The sequence below is a fragment of the Mya arenaria genome, chromosome 17, assembly GCF_026914265.1.
Source record: "Mya arenaria isolate MELC-2E11 chromosome 17, ASM2691426v1".
NCBI classification, from domain to species: domain Eukaryota; kingdom Metazoa; phylum Mollusca; class Bivalvia; order Myida; family Myidae; genus Mya; species Mya arenaria.
In genome coordinates, this window is record NC_069138.1 from 2,214,809 (window position 1) to 2,242,500 (window position 27,692).

Sequence of the window (27,692 nt, forward strand, 5' to 3'; positions counted from 1 at the left end):
AAAATGTTGTAAATAAAGTAATGAATGCAATAGTTCATAAAATGGCTCATGTAACAATACTTTTCAATAATTGCATTGAATACATTATAGCAATACCATATTTTTTTATCCAGTTTGTCTTTATTGAATGTGTCAAACTATGATTCACATTACCATTGAACATCTTAAATATGGATACACGTTTATAAATCTCTTGGTCGATTATATGACAAAATAAACAGTTTTGACGGTCACGGGTATCGTTCCCAATCAGTTCACACTTGGACAGTGACTGGCCTGGTAAAATGGTTAAAGGGATCTTGAGTTTCCTCGGGGGTTCTTCAGAAGAACCGTCATCAGAATTCCATGGATTAGATGTGGCATCATCGTCATTTGACATGGTGATGATAACGATGTTGTCTACGGTTTGACGTTTAATGTAGTCTTTCTCGAGCGGGGACCTCTCTTTTTGTTTGTCTGATCATTCAACTACTGGTGATCCATTATCAGCAAGTACCCGATATATTTTGGGGAATTATAAAGTGTATAGGATGTTGGTTGAGAGTCAACTCTTAACGTTTGCTCAAAGTGTGGTGGAACGCCGATTCGAAGGGCGTTTTTGTACAGTTCGCGCTGTTCCTCATATTGATATATGAAATGGACGCACATGTCGCCGGTAACCAGGTTTGTCAATGTATTGGCTCAATTTTGTAAAGGGATCGGCAAGCGTATAATCTGTTTTCACCAAGTTGACTTTATTCCCTTGTTCGGCAACTTGCGTACCACTGTGTATAGCTGCCTGCGTCTATCTTTAATCTATTTTGGAAAGTGTGCGTGTATTTTGTAATGTTTCTGGGTTTTATCTAATATTATTCCAACCTTACGCATAAGCTCTCTATCAGATAAGCGTTCAAAAATTGCATTAATATGTTCGTTTTTCTATACATTGGCTGTTGGTTTAGGATCAGCTTGTCTACTCACCTTGCTAATTGGGTTTTTTATCAATGTCTATTAGAATTTTTGCCCGAGATGTACTCATTATTTTGTATTTTTTACATTCATGAATTTTCTGAGTGTTGTTAATGGGGGCTGTCTTTAATGTTCTTATTGCGTGTCGATGGATGTGAAGGACGGGTCTCTTCAATCCCCAATAATATTATATTGTTTTCCATGATTTTAGCATGTATATCAAGGTTAGGTTTATTCGATTCTTGTTTTGATTTCTCACTGAGCTGATTCAATGTCATGTTTTGATTTTTGGATTTGGATAAGTGGCTTTACTATATTCAACACAAAAGTCCTCTACCTCACCAAGTTTCATTGTTGCCGATTTACTATCCTTCCGGATGTCGTGTATTTGTTTTCGCAGTCTTTTTATGGGGGATATTATTATATTAATATATTGTTATAAGCATAATTTCAATGGTCTTCAAACGTGAGTTTAGTGCATCGAAGATACCTAGAATACTACTGCCTGTGGTGCCTTGTGGTACTTGCTGATTTCCGGGTTGATAATGGATTCAGTGGGGCGAACATTGATCCTGCACTCACAGGCATGAGAAAGGGAAACTATGGCGCTGGTCCACTGTAAAGGGGCGTGTACGTTGGGTAGGGGTCCGCTGGGCCCTATTAGCATTAAGAGTCAATTGTTTTGGGTTTTTTTCTCATTCACCACGCCATGTTTCCTCCTTTGTTTGACATGCCCGAGATGTAAAACTACCTTTTGAACTTTTAATAATTATGATAATCAACGTTAAAGAAAAGTACTCTTATATTATTATAGTGTTTTTTATCACATTTCTTTTAACACTCTCATCAAAAGTCTTTTTTTACATAATTTCATTATATTTTCTCTAAGAAATTGAAAAACCGCTATTCAGCTGAGCCTCGTTTCTCATATCTATTGTTTATACGTTTGTGTCTCTAGTTCATTGTCGTTTGGGCCATTGCCTCTTAGGGTTTAGTTTAGATTTTTATAGTTTCTCTAATTCCTTGCCGTTTGGGCCATTGCCTCTTAGGGTTTAGTTTAGATTTTTATAGTTTCTCTAATTCCTTGTCGTTTGGGCCATTACCTCTGAGGGTTTAGTTTAGATTTTTACAGTTTCTCTAATTCCTTATCGTTTGGGCCATTGCCTCTTATGGTTTAGTTTAGATTTTTATAGTTTCTCACATTCCTTGTCGTTTTGGCCATTGCCTCTTAGGGTTTAGTTTAGATTTTTATAGTTTCTCTAATTCCTTGTCGTTTGGGCCATTGCGTCTTAGGGTTTAGTTTATAGTTTCAAACAATGACTGCATCGTATCTTTGAAAAGTTTTTTGCATTAGGTGCTCTGAATTGTATCCCTTCGTCTGCAGATAGAGTTGGGATCTCTAATCATAGAAGTATTTCGGGTTTACTTATACGTTTATTATTATTTGTTTTATTGATCAGTTTCCTCAAATTAATGCATACTTTGATAAGATTTACCTTTTGCGTTTTATCTTTGTTAAGGATTGTTGGATATGAGTGAGGTTTGTGCTTATAAACTGGTTTAAACCTCCAGTAAATTTACATTTTACTGACCGTTCCAAGGCGGTACCTAACAATTTTTGATAAACATACCTACCTTTTTTATATATACATGTAGTATGTATGCACTGTGTTGTTTGTGGAGTTTATTGTTTGTAATTTTATGTTCTATGTCTTTGGCGTTTGACCAGTGCCACTAAACCGGGATTTTGTTTAAACTTTTTGCTACTGAGCTTGTTTCTGTAGCTTTTTGCATAAATAATGAATTTTCGCCTACTTGGCATGTCAAAGTAGTGTTCATTGCATTAATGATTTATTGTTGTTTTTAATGTACCTAGGCAGTTACTGCAATGAAATATTAGTAAATGTATCTGACAATGTGTAAAATTATATATTGACATGACAATACGTGTACTATCTATAACTTATAATGATTGTCATGTCGAAATCATAAGTTATGAGGCTAGAATGTGACCTGACATGGGATATACGGGGCTTAGGAAACAATATTGTGTGAGAACAAAGCTTTAATCCATATATTGTTTCCTGTGCACTGTATATACCATATCGGGTCACCTACTTACCCAGTAACGTGTATATAACGTCGACAACCCGTTAATAATTGTCGACTTATGGGAAAATTTGCATTTAGTCATCGGATTTGGAAATAAGACGGCATTTTGGTACGATATAAAGATTAGAGACCCTATAAGGAGAAATATGTGATCATTGCGTGACCGGTCCTTGACCAATGGCTTTGCGTCATTAATGTTGGAGAAGTAATATACAGTTATGTAATAGGTACTTGCCTAGGCAGTCCCGAACAGGGCATATGTCTATCTGGAAATGTTCACCGCTACAATCAGCACCGCCGAAGGCCGCTACTGGATTGTTACACTGACGATACCTGGAATGAAACATGAATACATAAATATATAGAGGAAAATACTTGTTTTAGTGTAAAATCAAAATAAATTTCACCGTATGAGGATCAAATGCTGTATTTAGCGTGTGCCGTGGCAACAATTGAAATGTTTACGTTGGTGTTTACGAGGTGAAATTCATTGTATTTTTACACTGAAACAAACACTGTTTATGTTTAGTTTATGCCTCAAATGCTTATAACAGATTTTCAGAAAAGCGCGTGAAATTGTATGTAGTGTTTTTTTCCGGAATATTATAAACTTTACTATTCGAAACAAAGAGCTTAAATGGTCACATTATTCAAAGTTTATTGGACTTGCAAAGAGATTTTCAATTTGAGCTATGACACTCAAATTTATTTACTTGATTTTTTTATCTGACGACATTTTGTCTTACACAAGTTGTTTAGAACACCAAAATGTGTTTAGCAGCTAACACGTACCTCTCTTTAACTGCGTTTTTCCCACATGTGCGACTGCACACCCCAAACGGTGTCCATTCCGACCACCCACCATCAACTTTAAGAATAATATGAATAATATAAAACAGTTATTTTCCCAATTGTGTTTGTTCCTCGTTAATACGTATAAGAATTCGCCCAATCGTTGTCAGTTTTCTTTAAAAAGTGAAATCAATTGACAGGTAAGGGATGTTACACTTAATTCGTTATATTTCTATAACACATTGTAGGTACTTACTAAACAGTTAATTAACACTTGGTGTATTTGTGCGAAGAAAAAGCAACGATAATTCAATGCTTCAAAACCTTCGCGACAAGTCGTAGTTACTTCAGAAAGACGTTCAGCAGATAAGTATTTACTGTGATCTTGTATAATTGAACATGAGAGGACAGGAATAAGCCCATTAGCATAGATACAGAGGAACCCATTAGGAATAAGACTTTTATAGACTTTCCTGCATATGTACATCTTTTTAGTAAGTACCTACAGTGTGTGTCATTACTTTACCTTTGAATCAGTGACTATATAATTTGCAGATTTAACTTTTTAAGATATCAAGTAAGGAAAATGTAGTAAAACATATGTTTAAGGTATTGTAATCAACATTGTTTACTTCAATATTGTGATAAGTTTGTGAAAACGTTTTAATTTGGTGATGTCTTTTTGTTTGTGATATGATTGTGCTAAGTTATTGTGCATATCTGTAATGATTCATTCTAATATGTAATATGTTTGAAACATATATGTAAATATACTAAATAGATATAGAAATATAACGCTCTCTCATACGCTATTCACTTGTACTTGTATACAATTATGCAATATAAAATTTGATGTTGTATTTCAACATACTTGGGCAAGGTCCAATGTTGCATTGTTTGTAGGATCTTGCACTGCCAAAACAATCATTTCCATCAAACAATGGTGCGGAAGAGTCGCATATCCTGTAGCGGGCGCTGTATCCCGTGCCACAGGAGATTGAACAGGCCATCCATGAACCCCATTCGCCCCAGGCACCAGTGACTGGATGAAACATGTAACATGATCCTATGGTATATTGAGTAAAATCAAAAATATCAAACGAGCAAACAACATTTATACCAGATTTGAGAGTGTTTACTTTGTGTTCCGACATACATTAACTTCCATAAATAAAACGCTAACAAATAGATAAAACTTAACCGTTCAGTAAGTAACATTCGGATGACTTACACCGCTATTCAGTTATTCCGCACTCTAGTTATTGAACGTTGGCATTGTCAACATTGTTCAAAATATTTATGTCCCCACTACATTCGTGATTGAATAAATTAATTTGAATAAATATGGTTGTGGTTGCTGTAAATAGTTAAGTGCATCTCATACTTATTAATTAAGCGCAAAAATCATCGATAAAGAAACCTTGTTGAATATAGCTAGTTGTCGTTGTTGCTGTTGTTGAAGTAGCGGATGGAGATGTCGTTGTTGCTGTTAAAGTAGTAGCTGGCGCTGTCGTTGTTGCTGTTGAAGTAGTGGATGGAGATGTCGTTGTTGCTGTTAAAAGAGTAGATGGAGATGTCATTTCATTGGGTTTATAGTAAACTCATTGAATGATAGTACATTATTTATAGTTAACTTATTCAATAATTGCACATTATTTATAGCAAACTCATTGAATAGTTGTATATTATTTATAGTAAACTCATTGAGTAATGGTACACTATCTATAACAAAATAAACAAAAATGGTATATAATTCATAGCAAATTAATTCAATGCTTATATTTCATTTATAGTAAACTCATTGAATAATTGTACATAATTTATTGCAACTCATTGATTAATAGTACATTATTTATTGCAACTCATTGATTAACAGTACATTATTTATAGTAAACTCATTGATTAATAGTACATTATTAATTCCAACTCGTTGATTAATGGTACATTATTTATTGCAACTCATTCATTAATAGTAAATTATTTAAAGTAAACTCATTGAATAAAAGTACATTATTAATTGCAACTCATTCATTAATAGTACATTATTTATTGTAAACACATTGATTAAAAGTACATTATTTATAGTAAACTCATTGATTAATATTACATTATTTATAGTAAACTCATTGATTAATAGTACATTATTTATAGTAAACTCATTGAATAATAGTACATTATTTATAGTAAACTCATTGAATAATAGTACATTATTTATAGTAAACTCATTGATTAATAGTACATTATTTATAGTAAACTCATTGAATAATAGTAAAGTATTTATAGTAAACTCATTGAATAATAGTACATTATTTATTGCAACTCATTGATTAATAGTACATTATTTATAGTAAAATCATTGAATAATAGTACATTATTTATAGTAAACTCATTGATTAATAGTACATTATTTATTGCAACTTATTGATTAATAGTACATTATGTATTGCAACTCATTGAATAATAGTACATTATTTATAGTAAGCTCATTAAATAATAGTACATTATTTATAGTAAACTCATTGATTAATAGTACATTATTTATTGCAACTCATTGATTAATAGTACATTATTTATTGTAAACTCATTGATTAAAAGTACATTATTTATTGCAATTCATTCATTAATAATACATTATTTATAGTAAACTCATTGAATAATAGTACATTATTTATAGCAAACACATTGATTAATAGTACATTAATTATTGCAAATCATTGATTAATAGTACATTATTTATAGTAAACTCATTGATTAATAGTACATTATTTATTGCAACTTATTGATTAATAGTACATTATGTATTGCAACTCATTGAATAATAGTACATTATTTATAGTAAGCTCATTAAATAATAGTACATTATTTATAGTAAACTCATTGATTAATAGTACATTATTTATTGCAACTCATTGATTAATAGTACATTATTTATTGTAAACTCATTGATTAAAAGTACATTATTTATTGCAACTCATTCATTAATAATACATTATTTATAGTAAATTCATTGAATAATAGTAAAGTATTTATAGTAAACTCATTGAATAATAGTACATTATTTATTGCAACTCATTGATTAATAGTACATTATTTATTGTAAAATCATTGAATAATAGTACATTATTTATAGTAAACTCATTGAATAATAGTACATTATTTATAGCAAACTCATTGGGTAATAGTAAAGTATTTATAGTAAACTCATTGATTAATAGTATATTATTTATAGTAAACTCATTGATTAATAGTACATTATTTATAGTAAGCTCATTAAATAATAGTACATTATTTATAGTAAACTCATTGATTAATAGTACATTAATTATTGCACCTCATTGATTAATAGTTCATTATTTATATTAAACTCATTGATTAATAGTACATTATTTATAGTAAACTCATTGGGTAATAGTACATTATTTATTGCAACTCATTGATTAAAAGTACATTATTTATTGCAACTCATTCATTAATAATACATTATTTATAGTAAACTCATTGAATAATAGTACATTATTTATAGCAAACTCATTGATTAATAGTACATTAATTAATGCAAATCATTGATTAATAGTGCATTATTTATAGTAAACTCATTGATTAATAGTACATTATTTATAGTAAGCTCATTAAATAATAGTACATTATTTATAGTAAACTCATTGATTAATAGTACATTAATTATTGCAACTCATTGATTAATAGTACATTATTTATAGTAAACTCATTGATTAATAGTACATTTTTATTTAATTATTGCAACTCATTGATTAATAGTACATTATTTATAGTAAACTCATTGATTAATAGTACATTATTTATTGTAAACTCATTGATTAATAGTACATTATTTATAGTAAACTCATTGATTAATAGTACATTATTTATAGTAAACTCATTGATTAATAGGACATTATTTATTGCAACTCATTGATTAATAGTACGTTATTTATAGTAAACTCATTGATTGATAGTTCATTATTTATAGTAAACTCATTGAATAATAGTACATTATTTATAGTAAACTCATTGAATAATAGTTCATTATTTATAGTAAACTCATTGAATAATAGTACATTATTTATAGTAAACTCATGGATTAATAGTATATTATTTATTGCAACTCATTGATTAATAGTTCATTATTTATAGTAAACTCATTGAATAATAGTACATTATTTATAGTAAACTCATTGATTAATAGTTCATTATTATTAGTAAACTCATTGAATAATAGTACATTATTTATAGTAAACTCATTGATTAATAGTACATTATTTATTGCAACTCATTGATTAATAGTTCATTATTTATAGTAAACTCATTGAATAATAGTACATTATTTATAGTAAACTCATTGAATAATAGTACATTATTTATAGTAAACTCATTGAATAATGGTACATTATTTATAGTAAGCTCATTAAATAATAGTACATTATTTATAGTAAACTCATTGATTAATAGAACATTATTTATAGTAAACTCATTGAATAATAGTACATTATTTATAGTAAACTCATTGAATAATAGTACATTATTTATAGTAAACTCATTGAATAATTGTGAATTATTTAACCTCATTGAATTACTGTACATTATTGATAATAACCTCATTGAATGATAGTGCATTGTGTAGTCACCTCATTGAATAATTGTACATTATTTATAATATCCTCATTTAATGAAAGTTTAACATTTAAAGTACATTCATCGAATGCTAGTGCACTATTTATAGTTAACTGATTTAATTATTGTTTATTATTTATAGAAAAGCCATTGAATAATGGTATATAATTCAAAGCAGATTCGTAGAATGATAATAGTTTATTGCTAAAAGTAGAGTAATTGAATACGCTCAGTATTTAAAGTAGATTATCTAGATTTCATCATATTGCTTTGAAATCAAAATAAATCATATTGGAATTTATTTTGTGTGTTTAGTTTTGATTTTTACTCACGAAAGTAAATTATATAATTGAACATATTTTATACTCTTTAATAAGTAAGAAGTGCGGAGCGAAATATTTCAAACAATAGTATCTAACTGACTTAGTTTGTAACGAATTTTCAGAAGTTATTGATTAACGATAATGCTTCTGTCATACGATATATGTCAAGACGCTGAAGACGCTAGGCCCCAATTTCTCAAAACTTCCTAAGACTCTTATAACAAGATAAACCGTATCCCACTATTTTTGTTTCCCTATATTTGTGTAATATTGCATTTTTTTAGAGATTATAGATTTTAAATAGGAATAATATTTATGATAATCATAATTAACAATTCTTCATTGAATTCATCGAAATCCAATTCAAGTATGTATTTAGGCTGATTGAAATCAGCTACTTAAATCTGTCAAGCTTAAGATGTTCCGAATATTGGGGCCAGGGGACGATTTTCCCCAAAACTTCGTTAGTCTGTAATAGCAGGATTAAGCTACCTTCACTATTTCTGTTCTTGTATAATTTGTGAATTGTTACAGTTTTTTGACTGTTTATAGAAGTTAATAATGTCTGATAAAAACGAAAAACCTAAGTTTTAATTATCAAACTAAGGTTTAAAGCTGCACTCTCACAGATTGAACATTTTGACAACTCGTTGTTTTTATTTTTGTTTTGGAAAGAGCCATTTTTTGCGAAAATCCATTAAAAACAATTATATAAGACTGCTGGCAAAAAAAAATAGATCGCAGGTTTTATATTTAAGTTCAACAAATGATGTTTTATGCATTTTTCTTAAACCGTTAGTAACGGTTTCAGACATTAAACATTAATTTTCGAACAGAAATATGAAAATCTACTATCTGATTTTTAGTCAGCAATTTTATATCATTGGTTTGCAGAAAATCATGCAGAAATATGCTCTTTCCAAGACAAAAAAAAAAAAAAGTTGTAAAAACGGTATATCTATGAGAGTGCAGCTTTAAGTGAAATAATTATTTCAAGTTATTCCTTTAAGGATAACTTTCGTTATTGGTATCTTTGTAATGCATTTAATTAATGGTGCTCTATAACCATATTGCGAGCAATTGCATGACGTAACATATTATACTGATCTGATTGGCCGCAGTGCGCGCCCTCTACAAAGCACATGGTTATACAGGCCTTTTTGCTCCGACCATCGTATGAGAAAGGTCAGCCTTTTGCAGCTCTATTATTTTTTGTTTTATTTTTATTTGTTATGAATTTCATCTTTAACAATCTGGCAAATACATAATTTAGTTTTATTGTGGCACTTTTATCTTATAGTCAGCGATAATAAATACTTTTTTACGAGTCATCATGCAACTGAATTTTAGTACAGAAAGTGTATTTTTTTCGCGTACTGGTAGTAGCCCTTTTGTTTCAAATTCTAGACTAACAAAATGAACTTATTTATTCCTCCATTGTTTTAAGTGTATTAAATGTTTATCTTTGTTTCTGTTTTAATGTGCCAATTATGCTACGTAGCGTTTAATGAAAACAAAATAATGTCCGTCAATCATTAAAATATCCCCTCAAGGGTCATCGACTGACGCTTTCTTTAATTACGCGGCTATCTTTTTAGTTACCCATCCAGATATAACGCAAGATATACTTGAAATGGCAGAGACATTCGGCTTGGGGCTTCTCAAAAATCGATTATGAATCAGTCATCAGCAAATTTAGCGAGAACCTTGCCCAAAAATGCAATTAGTTTAATTTTAGACAGTGCACACGATATCATTGCAACTACGTGCTTGATTTGTAACTCAGTTTAACAGCTAGTGTCGAGTGACTCTTATGTAGAAACACCAATGACTGTGTTATATTAGTCCAGCATATTCACTCGTTAATACAAGAATAAAATATGTAATTATGATACGATGAAACCATATTGTTATGTCAGTGATCTGCGTACTAAAGCATATAGTGTTAACTCGTATTTTACAATAATAATGAAAAATTACCTTTGTATATATAGTCCAGTTTGTTAATATATATCCGTCATTTAATGTTATCCAAGAAAGAGTTTATTTGCAATATAGCACAACACTTTAAACTCTTCTTTGGTTAAGTAATAACATACCACACTATAAATAATATTGAATATCTAGTATCATTCTTGTTGTAAACAATTATGTAAACAACCCGGCACAGTTTCAATATCAACGTACATACGCAAAGTACAGTTATTTATTATTATTCATGTATATATATGTCTGTATTGAACTTAAAGTTATAATCGATATGCACATTCCAGTTAATCCAGCTTGACATCTGATACACTTTCTCATTGTTTTTGTCAAAACACGAACTACCTAACAAAACTTGTAAAAAGCGATTTGCACGATCTTTTTAAATTTCAAAATCAGAACAGTTGGGGTAAACCGAGTGTGTTAACAGGTGGTTCATTAAAAAAGGATTCAACATTTTTCAAAGGTTTAGACAAACCCACACATGTTAATGTTCCTAAAACTTTAAAAGTTGGTATTGACATGATTTGTCTTTTTTTTAGAGAATAGCACTGTTGTACTTTTCATATTAATCACAAATGTAAGCTGTTTGAAAATTGTCGATATGATAAATGTTATGCTCCTAAAATACTTGTCACGGTATCTAAATAATTATGTAGATGGACTAATTATGTCTTCATCAAATTACGAGTGTCTTTAAATCGTTATACATCTATGATAATGCAACATTACATATCTGATATTTAGTTTATTTATGACTAGTTTATTACTTGTTTTCTACCTATTCATTCCTTTATTAATTTATCTATCTTAAATCGTTGTCAAAAAGCTGTGCGTATTGTTGACCAAATTGTCTTGTCTCAACAGTTTTTTTCTAATTATTTCTTTTATACAAATCTCGAGTGACTTCAAAGAAACGTATTTTAGTAGAAGAACTTATTGGGTAGACAGTACTTTGTCGATATTATGTATCCATAAGTATATGTTCGTTACTATATTATTTATCGTTTTAACGAGTTGTACAGGATCCTTGGCCGATATCTGAAGAAGGAAGTGGTTCAAAATATTCGCAGTATACGAAATAAACTAAAATACATTAATGCATTAATGAACAAAAAGGAGATTAATATACATGTATCATGTTTTACTGAAACCCAGCTTTCAAATGAAGTTTTAGACTAAACTGAAAAACACCTTCTCTGGTGGGATAACATTTCGGAACATATTTGAAACTAGCCTATAAAGAGCCCTTGAAATTTCCTCACGATTAGTAATAGTCGGTACTTTGAATGAAATGTCTTAACTACATATAATAAAATCACTTTGACAATTACGACAAAATATCTCAAATTATTTATTATTTACCGATAAAGATAAGCCCCTAATGAATATTTGGCATAATTTAACAATTGACAAAATTAAATGAAGTGGGGTTACCTCCGTTCGAATTATGGTCTGCTGAAACTGTTAGCAATTCCAAAATAACAGAACCAGATATAACCGATAAACTCAGTAATCTAGATGTAAAAAAGCAGCTGAACGAGATTGAAATAAGCCACTTTATACTAAGAAATACTCCGAATTCAAGATCAACGGCATCCAACTACAGATCAAGATCATTAATATGCTGTTTTAGAACGGACAGTACTCAAGTATATTTGTAACCATTTAGTAAGAAACAAACCTATTTTTAAAATCAATCGGATTTTCTTCCTGGGCATTTTACCATGTACCAACTTATAGACATATATCATCAACTACGTAGTACATTATATTGCGTGTTGCAAATTACTTACTGTGACGCCAGCTTCATATATTTATACTATAGCCATGATTGAATTATTTTACTTTAAAGTGCCTTGTATTGAAACACTTTTGTGCAGAAACAAACCAATAATAATCATGCAAAAAACAGATTTGAAATCAATAAAATACTAGTTGTTTTAACTACATATATACAATGGTAATTATTAAGGCCGAAACGCTTCAAGACTTGTATTGTCACTATATACGCTATGCAAGGTTTGTCGTGCTATGCTATGTCAACAACCAATGTACGCTATATTTGTATAAGTAATAAATCATATTGCTGCAAACCTATCGCGTCGCCATGAAAACGCCAACCAAATTAAAACTTATAACTTTTCTGACGCTACATTAGCAGTGCCTTAGCTCTTTGCAATATATGATGAAGTTGGGTATAAAGCAGAAATGCTAAATTCAGTATGCAATGCTATGTTTGCATGCCGGAAAGCTTCAAGACTTGAATTGTCATTATATATGCTATGCTAGGTTTGTCATGCTATGCTATGCAACAACAACCACTATTCGCTATATTTGTATATGTAATAAATCATATTGCTGCAAATCTATCGCGTCGCCATGAAAACGCCAACCAAATTATTGGCAGGTGACACATTTACTAAATAAATTCTAAAGCTACTTTGGCCCGGCTTTAGCTCGTTGCAATATATGATGAAGATGGGTGTAAAACAGAAATGAGAAATTCAGTACGCTATGCTATGTTTGCTGTGCTACGCTATGCAACAACAACCACTATTGGCTACATTTGTATATGTAATAAATCATATTGCTGCAAATCTATCGCGTCGCCATGAAAACGCCAACCAAATTATTGGCAGGTGACACATTTACTAAATAAATTCTAAAGCTACTTTGGCCCGGCTTTAGCTCTTTGCAATATATGATGAAGATGGGTGTAAAACAGAAATGCTAAATTCAGTACGCTATGCTATGTTTGCTGTGCTATGCTATGCAACAACAACCACTATTCGCTATATTTGTATATGTAATAAATCATATTGCTGCAAATCTATCGCGTCGCCATGAAAACGCCAACCAAATTATTGGCAGGTGACACATTTACTAAATAAATTCTAAAGCTACTTTGGCCCGGCTTTAGCTCTTTGCAATATATGATGAAGATGGGTGTAAAACAGAAATGCGAAATTCAGTACGCTATGCTATGTTTGCTATGCTATGCTATGCAACAACAACAACTATTCGCTATATTTGTATATGTAATAAATCATATTGCTGCAAATCTATCGCGTCGCCATGAAAACGCCAACCAAATTATTGGCAGGTGACACATTTACTAAAAAAATTCTAAGGCTACTTTGGCCCGGCCTTAGCTCTTTGCAATATGTGATGAAGATGGGTGTAAAACAGAAATGCGAAATTCAGTACGCTATGCTAAGTTTGCCATGCTATGTATTGCAACAACACCCATTGAACGCTACATTTGTATATGTTATAAATAATATTACTGCGTATATATCGCTTTACCATGAAAACACCAACCACATTATTGGCAGGTGAAACATTTAGTAAAACTTTCCTGAGGCTACATTGGTCCGGCCCTTGCTCACGAATTGCAATGTATGATAACGATTGGCACATAATAGAAATGCGAAATTCAGCCTTAAATCTTACAAAATGCTTCATAACGTAAATTAGATTCATATATGCTATCATATATTCATATATGTTTGCCAATTGCTATGCTCGTCTTGGAAAAGCCGTCATAAAGTCATTTTATTATGTGCATAACACATTGATTGGCGCATTTGATAACTGCAAGTTCTTTTTTTGTAACATTTCGTGTTGCCAAGCCAAAAAAAAAAAAAAAAAAAAAATAAAAAAAAAATAAAAAAAAAAAAAAAAAAAAAATCCAAAATATTTGACCATCTCATTTAGGTTTATTATTTTCTGCGTGTTTTTTTTGGGGCAGATCGGCTTCCGCTACCTCAGCCTCTCATTGGCGATTGGCAACTCTCAAATAACATTTAATGGACAATTTGTGGTATTTATATAGATTGGTCGGATCTGATCATAGATATACCGTGACAGAACCGTTGATATTTTACCGACATTTCGTCCGAGCCTTGCCCATTATTTCCCAAACATAAGATAAAGATAATAAAAATGAAATAAATATTGAAAGGGCTATGCTTTTCTTGAATCTAATGATGGGTAATAGAATATCCACTACGTGCTCCCCCTTGTTGCTGCTCTGCCTCTGATCTTAAGTATACCAATAATGAACAAAATAAGCTACTTAAGATGGTTAAGCTTTCAAATGTTTCCACAAATTGGGGCCAGATCTGCAACTACTTACTGCATAGTCGACACGTCCTGGGACACATGACTTCAGCTATAGATGGGTCATCACAAAGATGCATGTTCCAAGAGCATCCCCTTGGGTCTACGTCCGCGCACTGCTCACCTCCAGTGATTGCAACGAGAAGCAACACTGTAAGTAAATAGTTTCGCCAGAAAATGGTCAAATGTTAAATTCTGTATGCATACATGTACAAATATATTCGGCTCGTTTTAATCACAAATACATGATAATTAAAATTAACAATATAAAAGTATTTTCATCGGCCAAATTCTACCACTAAAATTTTGCCCATGTGATAATAAAAATTGGATCAAAAGTAAAACATCGATAAGAAAAACTAATTTTATACAAATATACAGTCATTCTAAAGAGATTATTGATCATATGCGTGATATCACGTGTTGTTATTCGAGCGCACAACGGCAGAATAATACTGGCAAAACTCACACAAACTTTCATAAATGACCCCATAACATATGTTTAAATTAAACAAATAAAGTATGTGCTACACAAATTATAAAGCATTTTCACTAGACCAGGCCCCAATATCACGAAAATTCTCAAGTCAAAACTCAATCTCAGTCTCAACTCTTTTTATCAAATTACAGCATTATATGATTCAAAATTGTAAATGTTTTACCTTTCTTAAAATCGCATTCTCTCATTCATTATGTTGATTAAAAAAATTGATTAATATTTTATAGAAAAAAATATTTGAGAGCAAAAATTGTACTTGAGTCAAATTTATTATTTTTTGAGTTTGACTCAAGTACATTTTGTGCTGTAGAAATAATTGTTTTCAGAATATTGAACAATAATGTTAATCAACATAATGCTTGTGAGAATGTACTTTTAGAAATAGTAAAACATTAGTAATTTTAAATAATGTCATACTGTAATGTGGAAAAATGAGTTGAGACTGAGATTGAGATTTGACTTAAGTATTTTCGTGATATTGGGGCCAGACCTCAGCGATTTTGACATAATAAATACAAATGAAATATTCATTAAAGTGACACTCTTAGTCAAAATCAATACATACACATGTATAACAAACATAAATGTTGAGTGATAAACCTTCATCTACTTACTTAATAATGCATTTATGGAAATATTAATTACTCATAACAGGATTGTAACCATGTATTTACTAGCTGAGCATGCGAAACATGATTGGTGAGTGCTAAAAGATTTACTGTGATCAACTATCGTCTAAAAAAAGTAGAAATTCCGTGTTTTCTGCCACTTTCCTTAATACAAGTGTACTTGTATATAGTTAAATTGGTCGCTATTTGAATTTATATGTATACGCAAGCCATTGTAATCGATGAATTTGATCACGGGTCATGTTAACCTATTTCAAATACATATCGTTGTTATGTTAACTTGAATAAACTTTCTACTTAAAATTCAACTAATATCCTTCAAAAGAACCGTTGTTTCGACAAGCTCTCTTCCAAAATAATATGGTTTATTGTGTGAAGTAATTTCTTTCAAACTTCTTTCTTTTAATGGAGTGTCATTGACGCTTCATTTTCTTGAAGATTTATGACAGTAAGATTACTCATGTTTCCATAGCAATCACGGTACCAACTTATTTTGACTGCATTCATAGTTGAGTGTGTTAAAAAATGGTTACTGGATTAAAGAATAAATTATCATTTTCTTCTTTATTTGTGTTCCATAAACATTTCATGTTAGGAAATCAACTAAAGTTAAAAGCTAGTTGTAATATCGATACGTTAGTGCTAAACACCAAACTAATAATGTGCTTTCGTTATGACATCATGCGCATGACGTTAAATTTAGATTTCAGAATGCGCATTACATGGTCTCACCTCTAAACACGTATCTTACACATTGAAATAAAAACCATCATGAAATGATCAGTATTACTTCCTGAAATGATATTAAGTTCAAATACCCAATAAAATAAAGAATCACATGTGTTTGTCCGAAGGCCCTAAATCGCACGATACGGCTCAAATAGTGTTTTCCTTTGCCCTTGTGTATAATAGATGTGTAAATATAGTTTTAAACCTTGTTTATTTTAAAACGATTATGGAGAACGCTGTATAAAGTCGATCTCGTTGGTACGAGAGTAAAGCTAAAGTATGGTCTTGTATTATGGGCGACACAGAAATGCCCTGGGAAAACCCACTTTTCCTGCTTCGTGATCATTAACCAAAAATATAACGTTTGATCTTCATAATGCCTTACTAAAAATGAACGTTAAACTCATGGAGAAGAAATGTAATTAATTTAATATGTAAGTAAATACCTTGTATAAAGTTAATCATCCTTTTCATTGAAACAAGAAATAAAGATAGTGTATTTGTGAACAGTGACCTCCTTATCAATAAGGGAAATCGTAACGTGAACAAAGCTAGCTTCAGCAAAAGTTCGCAAGTTCAATATGTGATTATATACTGATAGTGTATGTATATATTAAATCGTGTCTTGCAAATTTTGAAATTAATTCAACAGCACTCACAAGACATATATGTTATATATGTTAAAATATATGTGTTTACATCACTATATAAGTGTATACTAATTTCTTTTAGCTCGATTGTGACAAAAGCTGAAAGCTTTTAAAATACTCTCGATGTTATTTTCTGGATAAAAAATAGTACTGGTGTCATTTTGTGTAGCCAAGGGAAGATATCCCTGAAGGCATCGTTTATGAGTTGGTTTTGGACAGCTGATGAACAGTTTTGTTTTGTTCTTAAATGTTTCTTGCTTTGTTAATAAAAAGTTTTGTGCTGTACATCCATGTTTTTTTTGTTTTAATAATGAACAGTTTTGTGCTGTTCTTCCATTTTTCTTGTTTTGTAAATGGACAGTTTTGATTTTTTTTATTTCTTAATAAACAGTTTTTTGTCGTTCTTCAATGGTTCGTGTTGTGTTAATGAACAGTTTAGTGCTGTTCTTCCATGTTTCTTGTTTTGTTAATAAACAGTTTTGTGTTATTCTTAAATGTTTCTTGTTTTGTTAATGAACAGTTTTGTGCTGTTCTTAAATGTTTCTTGTTTTGTTAATGAACAGTTTTGTGTTTTTCTTAAATGTTTCTTGTTTTGTTAATGAACAGTTTTGTGCTGTTCTTAAATGTTTCTTGTTTTGTTAATGAACAGTTTTGTGTTGTTCTTAAATGTTTCTTGTTTTGTTAATGAACAGTTTTGTGCTGTTCTTCCATGTTTCTTGTTTTGTTAATGAACAGTTTTGTGCTGTTCTTAAATGTTTCTTGCTTTCTTAATAATCAGTTTTGTTCTGTTCTTTAATGGTTCTTGTTGTGTTAATGAACAGTTTAGTGCTGTTCTTCCATGTTTCATGTTTTGTTAATGAACAGTTTTGTGCTGTTCTTAAATGTTTCTTGTTTTGTAAATGGACAGTTTTGTGTTGTTCTTTGATTTTTCTTGCTTTGTTAATGAACAGTTTTGTGCTGTTCTTCCATGTTTCATGTTTTGTTAATGAACAGTTTTGTGCTGTTCTCTGATGTATTTTGTTTGTGATTGTGTTTTTGTGCTCAATGTCTTTGGCGTTTAACCAGTTCCATTTAACCGGGTTTTTTTGGCTGGTATGAAAATATAATCTTGAATGAAAACAAGCGTGAGTTGATCAAATGCATTCTCGGAAATATTTCAATAGTTTAAAAAAAGCGAAGTCTAAAACTGTAGTATCTATTTGATTGGGATAATTCATTTGCAGTAAATAAATGAAAAACACAGTTTCAACGACACATGCAAACTATTACGAAAACATTATAAATACGCCAATAAAATCGACGATCGCTATTGATTAGAGCCCTAGTTTGATAAACATTTGTTGACGTTCGCTATTGGTTTAGTGTCCTAGTTTGATAAACACTTGTAGACGTTAGCTATTGGTTTAGTGCCCTTGTTTGATAAACATCTGTAGACGTTCTCTTTTGGATAAGTACCGGAGTGCAAAAAACGCTGCTTTGTTCATTATGAATTTATGATACATCTGTAGACGCTCTCTATTGTTTAGGTACCGGAATGCAAATACGCTGCTTTGTTCTCTCATATACATCTGTAGACATTCTCTATTGGATAAGTACCGGAGTGCAAATACACTGCTTAGTATGATACATCTGTAGACGTTCGCTATTTGTTCAGTGCACTAGTGCAATTGTTTTGCTATTTTCCATTCATATACACCTAGAGACGATCGCTTATTGTTTAGGGCCCGAGTGCAAAAATGCTGCTTTGTCTATTCATATGCACCTGTAGACGTTCGCTTGGGTTAAGTACCTGAGAGCAAATACGCTGCTTTAACCATTTATATACATCGGTAGACGTTCTCTATTGAATAAGTACCGGAGTGCAAATACGCTGCTTCGTCCATTGATATACATCTGTAGACGTTCGCTATTGGTTAAGTACCGTAGTGCAAATACGCTGCTTTGTCCATTCATATGCACATGTAGTCGTTCGCTATTGGTTAAGTACCGGAGTGCATATACGCTGCTTTGTCCATTTATTTACAGATGTAGACGTTCGCTATTGGTTAAGTACCGGAGTGCATATACGCTGCTTTGTCCATTCATATGCACCTGAAGACGTTCGCTTTTGGTTAAGTACCGGAGTGCAAATACGCTGCTTTGTCCATTTATATAAATCTGTAGACGTTCGCTATTGGTTAAGTACCGAAGTTCATATACGCTGCTTTATCCATGTATATACATCGGTAGACTTTTGCTATTGGTTAAGAACCGTAGTGCATATACCCTGCTTTGTCCATTTATATACATCTGTAGACTTTTGCTATTGGTTAAAGACCGGAGTGCATATACGCTGCTTTGTCCATTTATATACATCTGTAGATTTTCGCTATTGGTTAAGTACCGGAGTGCATATACCCTGCTTTGTCCATTTATATACATCTGTAGATTTTCGCTATTGGTTAAGTACCGGAGTGCATATACCCTGCTTTGTCCATGTATATACATCGGTAGACTTTCGCTATTGGTTAAGTACCGGAGTGCATATACACTGCTTTGTCCATTTATATACATCTGTAGACGTTCGCTATTGGTTAAGTACCGGAGTGCATATACGCTGCTTTTTCCATGTATATACATCTGTAGACTTTTGCTATTGGTTAAGTACCGTAGTGCATATACGCTGCTTTGTCCATTTATATACATCTGTAGACGTTCGCTATTGCTTAAGTACCGGAGTGCAAATACGCTGCTTTGTTCATTTATATACATCTGTACACTTTCGCTATTGGTTAAGTACCGTAGTGCATATACGCTGCTTTGTCCATTTATATACATCTGTAGACTTTCGCTATTGGTTAAATACCGTAGTGCATATACGCTGCTTTGTCCATTTATATACATCTGTAGACGTTCGCTATTGGTTAAGTACCGGAGTGCATATACGCTGCTTTTTCCATTTATATACATCTGTAGACTTTCGCTATTGGTTAAGTACCGTAGTGCATATACGCTGCTTTGTCCATTTATATACATCTGTAGACGTTCGCTATTGGTTAAGTACCGGAGTGCAAATACGCTGCTTTGTCCATTTATATACATCTGTAGACTTTCGCTATTGGTTAAGTACCGTAGTGCATATACGCTGCTTTGTCCATTTATATACATCTGTAGACTTTCGCTATTGGTTAAGTACCGGAGTGCATATACGCTGCTTTGTCCATTTATATACATCTGTAGACGTTCCCTATTGTTTAAGTACCGGAGTGCATATACGCTGCTTTGTCCATTCATATGCACCTGCAGACGTTCGCTTTTGGTTAAGAACCGGAGTGCAAATAGGCTGCTTTGTCCATTTATATACATCTGTAGACGTTCGCTATTGGTTAAGTACCGGAGTGCATATACGCTGCTTTTTCCATGCATATACACATTTAGACGTTCGCTATTGGTTAAGTACCGGAGTGCATATACGCTGCATTGTCCATTGTTATACATCTGTAGACGTTCGCTTTTGTTGTCCCAGAGTGCAAAACTGTTGAATGTTTACTAGATTTATTAGTGTCAGCAATTGAACACTGTTGGGTTGGCGTCAATGACCATTAGCTCAAGATTTGATGCTGCACTCTCACAGATATACCGTTTTTACAACTGTTTTTGTCTTAGAATGAGCAAATTTATGTGCGTACTTATCTGCAAACCAGTGATAACAGACGGACAGCTACCTGGTCAAACGCGACACCGTTGGACTGGTCACGTCGAGACCTTTCCAACGGTACTCGGGTCGAGCAGATCGCACGGCGGGTTTGCAAATGGCGTCCGTTCAAAGTTATCCCCGGGCTCGCCTGCTGGCAAGGACAAGGCCAGATCGAAAATACGGTCTTTTCTCTATGCTTTTTCTACCTCTTAAATAAAAAAATCTGCGATCTAAGTTTTTGTCGGCAGTCACAAAAAATGGCCCGTTCCAAGACAAAAAATAAATATGTTGTCAAAATAGGCAATCTGTAAGAGTGTAGCTTTAACCGAGGCCTCAATAGCTAAGACACTTGGACTATGGAATGTGTAGCTGACAAACCAGATACAAAACAGACAAGCAGACGTATTGCTTAGAAAGTGATTTTTATTTCAGAATTTTCATCACCAAGCGTCACCTATCCAAATACATTGACTCCAGCCGAGTTGAACCTATAAATACACAGTTTGTTATTAACATAAAACTTACGCGTTTAGCATCAAATACTTTACCAATTATGAACCGCATTTACCACAATTTTACAACGCATATTCAATGCATTGCAACAATAGGGAATTTGTAATTTGTTGTCTTAAAACGAGCCAATTTTTGCGAAAATCCATGGAAGCCAGTTACATAAAACTGCTGACAAAAATTAGATCGTAGATTGTTATATTTAAGTTCAAAAATTGATATTTTATGCATTTTTCTTAAACCGTAAGTTTAAGCCATAAAACATCAGTTTTCGAACGCATATATGAAAATCAACGATCTGATTTTTTGTCAGCAGTCTTATATCATTGGATTGCAGATATTTACACAAATTTTTGCCCTTTCCAAGACAAAAACAAAATGTAAAAATGGTAAATCTGTGATAGTGCAGCTCTAAGAAATATTTACATACTTCTGTTCGCAAACAAAGTGGTGTGCGTTAGTACAGGTCTCGTCAAACCAATGAGATGTGGCGGCTTTTATACAGTCGTCGGTCGGTCTGTACGTGTTGTTTCCATTTGGCTGACCCGGCGCCCAGTGGGTGTAGTGTATCCTGTCAATGAAAATAATCAATAGCAACGCGTTTACATAAATATGACGCACAGATAAAAGCATTTGAAGAAATATCGGCCATTTCGGCGGACATTTTGAAAAAATAGCCGCCATTGTCACCAGGGGGAGCTGCTGATTTGGGTCCATATCTAAAAATAATAAGTATAGGGATGTTTCATATGTGTGCCAAGTTTCATTATTTTAACCCAAAGTTCACGATACTACAAACATTTGCCCTAAATAGCCCCACTAATAATATCTTTTATTATTTAGATTTAAATGTGTCATTAAGTATAGGCTCTTTTTGCTTTAAGTAACGAAACCGAAACAACTTTAATGGATAGTGGTGGAATTTATTTTTTATTTGTTAATGTAGACTTCATACCCAATGACCATCTGACCTTCCCATAACTCATTACAAATAGACCAACAGACACCTCACAACCACTAGACCACCAGACATTCCAAAAAAAATCAACCAAATGATCTCTCGGTCGATAGAAAGGCTACAAAGACGGCACTAGGCCACCAGACCACTAGCTGTTAACAATTCTCACGCTGTTCTCGATCCATCCCATACAAAATGTCCCTCCCTTGAAATATCGTTTCCACCGGTCCAAGCACCAACTGAAAAGAGCCAACCAAATACTAGTTGTCAATAATAATTCACTTCATCTAGAAGAAAATCTCTATTGGATTTATAGGCTATCAATGATATCTTAAAACAATTACAACTCACATAGAATTGAGATTGTATTCAAAATATATGTATTTAAAATATACTATTTTTTACAGTCTGTAGAATAATATGTATTATTATATCTTACGTGATTTTGCCTTTATAACATTATCTAAGTTCATCAAAAGTTATTTCATAATGTATCATGTGATGAGTTTTATTCTCTCGCTGTTATTACGACGTCACTACCGGACTACTTTTATTTTTTGAGAGCTATATTTATTTTAGCATTTTAAAGTTGTAGCGTTTTATTCCAAACAAAATAAAATAAAAAGGATAAATTATAACATGGCAATATAACTTATTTATCTGCTTTAAACGTAAAAGTTAATAAGTAATGACATGCTTGTTTTATGTTATAATCAGGGTATGAACAAAGTTGGGCCGGTTAAATTTTGCGGTGTCCAAAATTCACCCATAATTCATCATTTCTTTCAAGAATTGTGAAAAAAACATACTTAATTTCGTCTAAAAAGACTACACAATGATTATTTCTTAACCATTCAGTAAATGTAACGACCCGAAAATAAAAGGAATAAAATGTATATGAATATGTATAAATTGTGTATAGTTAAATATTGATATTACTTGATTCTCATGGAATTATACCTCTTTGCCCTCAGGCTTATGTCAAGTTGCGTCACAGCAAACAGAACCGCTTTCTTACCTATATGGTGGATAGAGAGTTCGTGGAGTATAAAGCTATCCTCAGCTGAATTGTCGATCTCAACAAGAAACGAATTGTGGGCTTTGCAGTAATGCTGTATAAAATAAGAATTATGATAATTATACATTCTAGTACGGAGTCCTTGAAGAACACGCATTATTTGACTACTAGCTAAATGATGGGATAAACACCTGTCGTGTAAATGTAACATTGGATAACGATGTAACAGATTTGTTAACTTGTCGTGAATATGTAGCATTAAATAACGAAATAACGTATTTGTTAACTTGTCGTGCATATGTAGCATTGGATTAAGATGAAACAGATTTGTTAACCTGTCGTGAATATGTAGCATTGGATTAAGATGAAACAGATTTGTTAACTTGTCCTGAATACGTAGCATTGGATTAAGATGGATTCTATGCATCATACGATTGAAACTAAAAACATTCAGTCGGAATCATAATATATATTATTACTCTGTGGACGAAATTTGGGCCGAATGGCCACCACGAAACAACTAACGTCACGATCTAGTTTGAATGCTATAAACAAACCAAAACGTTTAAAGCCAGCCTACCTTGCCATAACTCCAGGCATGGATTGTGGTTGAAACATAGTAGCACGATGAACCGTTGAGAACCCAGTGGGTGGGGCATGTAAATGCTGCAAGGGAGATAACTTGTATTACCCTTTTTTACCCCAACTTGCATAATCAAACTTTGTTCTGAATCTTGCACGTAAATACAATGAAGGATTGGTGGCATTTTTCTGTTTAAGCTTTATGGACGAGGTAGGGCACGCGGGCAAATTCCATGAAGCGCGCTAGTGCTTCTTGGTCATTTGCTCGCTTGCACTGCGTTCAATATTAACATTTACAATATTATATGCATTGCTTTTAAAAATTGGTAGTTTCTTCTGCAAATGGGTATTTGTTCTTAAAGAAGTGTGACTGACAATATATGTTTGTATAAAATAATAGATATGTTTGTAACGTCGTTTATCTTTTGTTAAATAACGTCGCGCTTATCCAATCGGAGCGCAATATAGAAGTAAACAATGACGTCATAACTCCTTGCGTGTTATACAATATGAAGGTCAACTTGCTAAATATGAAAATATAAACAAGGCAGTAATGTCAGGTGCGTCCAGGTTTCCTGGTTTATTGTTTGGGGTGACCAGTAACTGGTTCAGGGAGAGCAATATTTGATAAGCATATAGAAAGCTGATTTTCTACATTCTGTACCGTGTGCTAAGGAGTGTTTTGGTCCTTTACCAAATGAATACAAAATTCTTCAATGCCGAACACTTCCATAATATTTATAGCCCTTAAATAGCACATGACCATATACTGGTGTTTTCTTTCTTTCAGAAATGAGGCAAACGCATGCATTCGTTACAATGTTACGACTGTTGTAGATTATACTGTCCTGATTCATGAATAAAAGTAGGGAAACTACAGACGAAACTCGTTACTTCGAACTCTGTTATCTCGATGTTCTGGTGATATGGATTTCTTTTTCAAATGTGTTAGAATAAGTTTAACACCTAAATTATAAATTGTTGTATACAAAGACTTTTACGTCACATCAATAACGTTTTCTAAATAAGAATCAAACACTAATTATAGAGACCCACTGACCTTACCAAAACAATGAACCACGGACGCCATTACTTTATTTGAAGCTCCATGCAACTATGACGTCATATTTCCCGATTACGTCATAAATATTGTAACAACCATTTTTGGTCGCGAATTATTTATCAAATAATTATCAGATAACAACACAGGCACTTCTGTCTTTTATCAGGGTTTGATTGAGAGTTTAGTTTCTTAAAACACTTCGACAAATATTTTCACGGAGCACTGTCAAAACACTATTTGGAAACAGGTTTGTCAAAATGTTTCATGAAACTAATCCCCTTATCAAACTCCGGTAATTAAAAGAAGGCGGGGCTATTTAAGCGGCATAGACTGCCCTTTGTTTCATTTAAAATGGCGTAGTAAAGGAAAAGTTATCTTTGTATTAAGTCTTCATTTTAAGCAAAATGTTACCTTCTGACGTAGAATATATGACGTATTTTATCACGTGGTATATATAAACACGCTGTGTCCTTTAAAAAACATGGCTGAAACCCTACATCAATGTATTCAAGGGGAAGCCAAATCCATAACTTAATTAATTTTAAAATGTGCAACATTTTGTTATGATATTTATCGCAAGAAATCCTAGAACTGTAGGAAAAACGTTCATTATATACATTCTTAAATATCATACATGCAAGAGAAGTTATTTAAAGTCTCAGCTTACGGCAGTCATTGTGTGTGCAATGCTTCTGACTGGTTGGACTGCCAACACAACTTTTCCCACCGTGTTGAGGGGCAGGGTGAGTGCACGAGCGATGACGTAATTGAGTCCCCACACCACACGTGACACTGCACGTGCTCCAGTGACCCCATGAACCCCAACCCCCATCAACTGAAATAAAACAAAATTGATTTTTAGTTATTTGGTCTGTTAATGACCCACTAAGGAAAAATAGGGGTTCTGTGAAATTTCACCCTCCCATACCCCACCACCCCCCTCCCCTATTTTTCCGTAGCCATTTTGTCGACTATTGATTTACTGACCCACTATAGAAAAATAGTTGGTCACAATGTGACTTCTCTTATCCAATGAACAGGTCAGAAACTAGTGGGAGGTGAAATAAAGTTATATAGAAGACTTCAATGACCATTTGAACGTTGCCAAGGAGCAAAATCCCCGCGAACGAATTCACGCTGTCCTCAGGCTGACCGCCATGTTTTTATTTTACCAGTGTAACTGTTTTAAGTAGAAATTTAGGTAAAATCATATGACCTTAAAATGCCATAAAACTTTATTTGTCTACATATTACTTAATATATTACGTGATCATAGGATGTGGACCGCAAACGTAATATCTACTTTTTGACATGAAATGTTCAAAGAATTAATGCATCGGGGTTACAAAATGAGACGTATTGTGTAATACGATATTACCGAGGTAGGTGTAAAGCTTAATTATGCCACCCGCTTAGAATAAGCCTTTGTAGCACAGTGAGTAAGTCGCTGGACTACAATTTTGGCGACGCGGGTTCGAACCCAGTCTCCGACACATTTTTTTTTTTACATTTTGGTACTTTTTTTACAATTATGATATCAAAGCGTAACACATTTTTTTAGATAATTGTCCTGAGATTCGTTACAGAAAAAAAAAAAATTGGTGCAAATCTGTGACAGAGTCAATTTAACGCTTTAAGAAAAATGTGATTTTCGGCATTTAACAAACAATTGAGATCTGTTTTATTGCGAGTTATCTTATGTGACTGAATTGAAGGCATTGATGCCAATATAAGCTGATTCTGAGACAGAAACAAGAAAATTTGTTAAAACTGTCAATCTTTGAGAGTACAGCTTTAAAGGCGCACAACATTGGCTGATGCAAACAATTTGTTTTAATGATGCATCATCGTGTTAACCTGATTTGTTTTAATGACACATTATCATGTTAATCTCATTTGACTTAATGATACGTCATCATGTTAACCTCATTTCTTTTAATGATACATCATCACGTTAACCTCATTTGTTTTAACGATGCAACATCATGTTAACCTCATTTGACTTAATGATACATCATCATGTTAACCTCATTTGTTTTAATGATGCATCATCATGTAACCTCATTTGTTTTAATGATGCATCATCATGTTAACTTCATTTGTTTAATTGATGCATCATCATGTTAACCTCATTTGTTTTAATGATGCATCATCATGTTAACTTTATTTGACTTAATGATACGTCATCATGTTAACCTCATTTGACATAATGATCAAAACAAAAAAGGCATATTATTAAAGTACAGATTAAAGAATATCAGCGATATGTTAGCGCTTTTTAACAAGTGAATTTGTTGCAACGTAGCTTTATTAAAAAAAAAGCATTTATAAAGGTTATTAATATGTAATCTGTACCAAAATCATGTGTTGTTATTTTTTGTTTCAATCATTTAAGCCAAATTAAATAAAAATGAACGTGCATTAAAATTAAACTTTTAATTAAAACACTTAAGTTATAAAGGT

General features: G+C 32.4%; 1 protein-coding gene and 1 long non-coding RNA gene across 2 annotated transcripts in view; both read right to left on the reverse strand.

Annotated features, from left to right (window-relative positions):
• Positions 1-3,304: 3,304 nt before the first annotated feature.
• LOC128223815 (uncharacterized) lies at positions 3,305-4,860 on the reverse strand. The gene is made up of 3 exons (XR_008259362.1): positions 4,724-4,860; positions 3,853-3,928; positions 3,305-3,393 (listed from the first exon to the last, which is right to left on the reverse strand). It is a non-coding gene; the product is annotated as an uncharacterized LOC128223815 (long non-coding RNA).
• A 16,679-nt stretch (positions 4,861-21,539) lies between these two features.
• The window catches only part of LOC128224327 (coadhesin-like), a 10,355-nt gene continuing 4,202 nt past the window's right edge, over positions 21,540-27,692 (reverse strand). Inside the window, exons 6-11 of the mRNA XM_052934141.1 lie at positions 25,897-26,064; positions 24,165-24,250; positions 23,585-23,678; positions 22,736-22,805; positions 22,039-22,179; positions 21,540-21,586 (exon numbers count right to left, since the gene is read on the reverse strand). Coding sequence (XP_052790101.1) covers positions 21,553-21,586; positions 22,039-22,179; positions 22,736-22,805; positions 23,585-23,678; positions 24,165-24,250; positions 25,897-26,064 — 593 coding nt within the window. The 3' untranslated portion in view covers positions 21,540-21,552. The remainder of the gene's footprint in view (positions 21,587-22,038; positions 22,180-22,735; positions 22,806-23,584; positions 23,679-24,164; positions 24,251-25,896; positions 26,065-27,692) is intronic.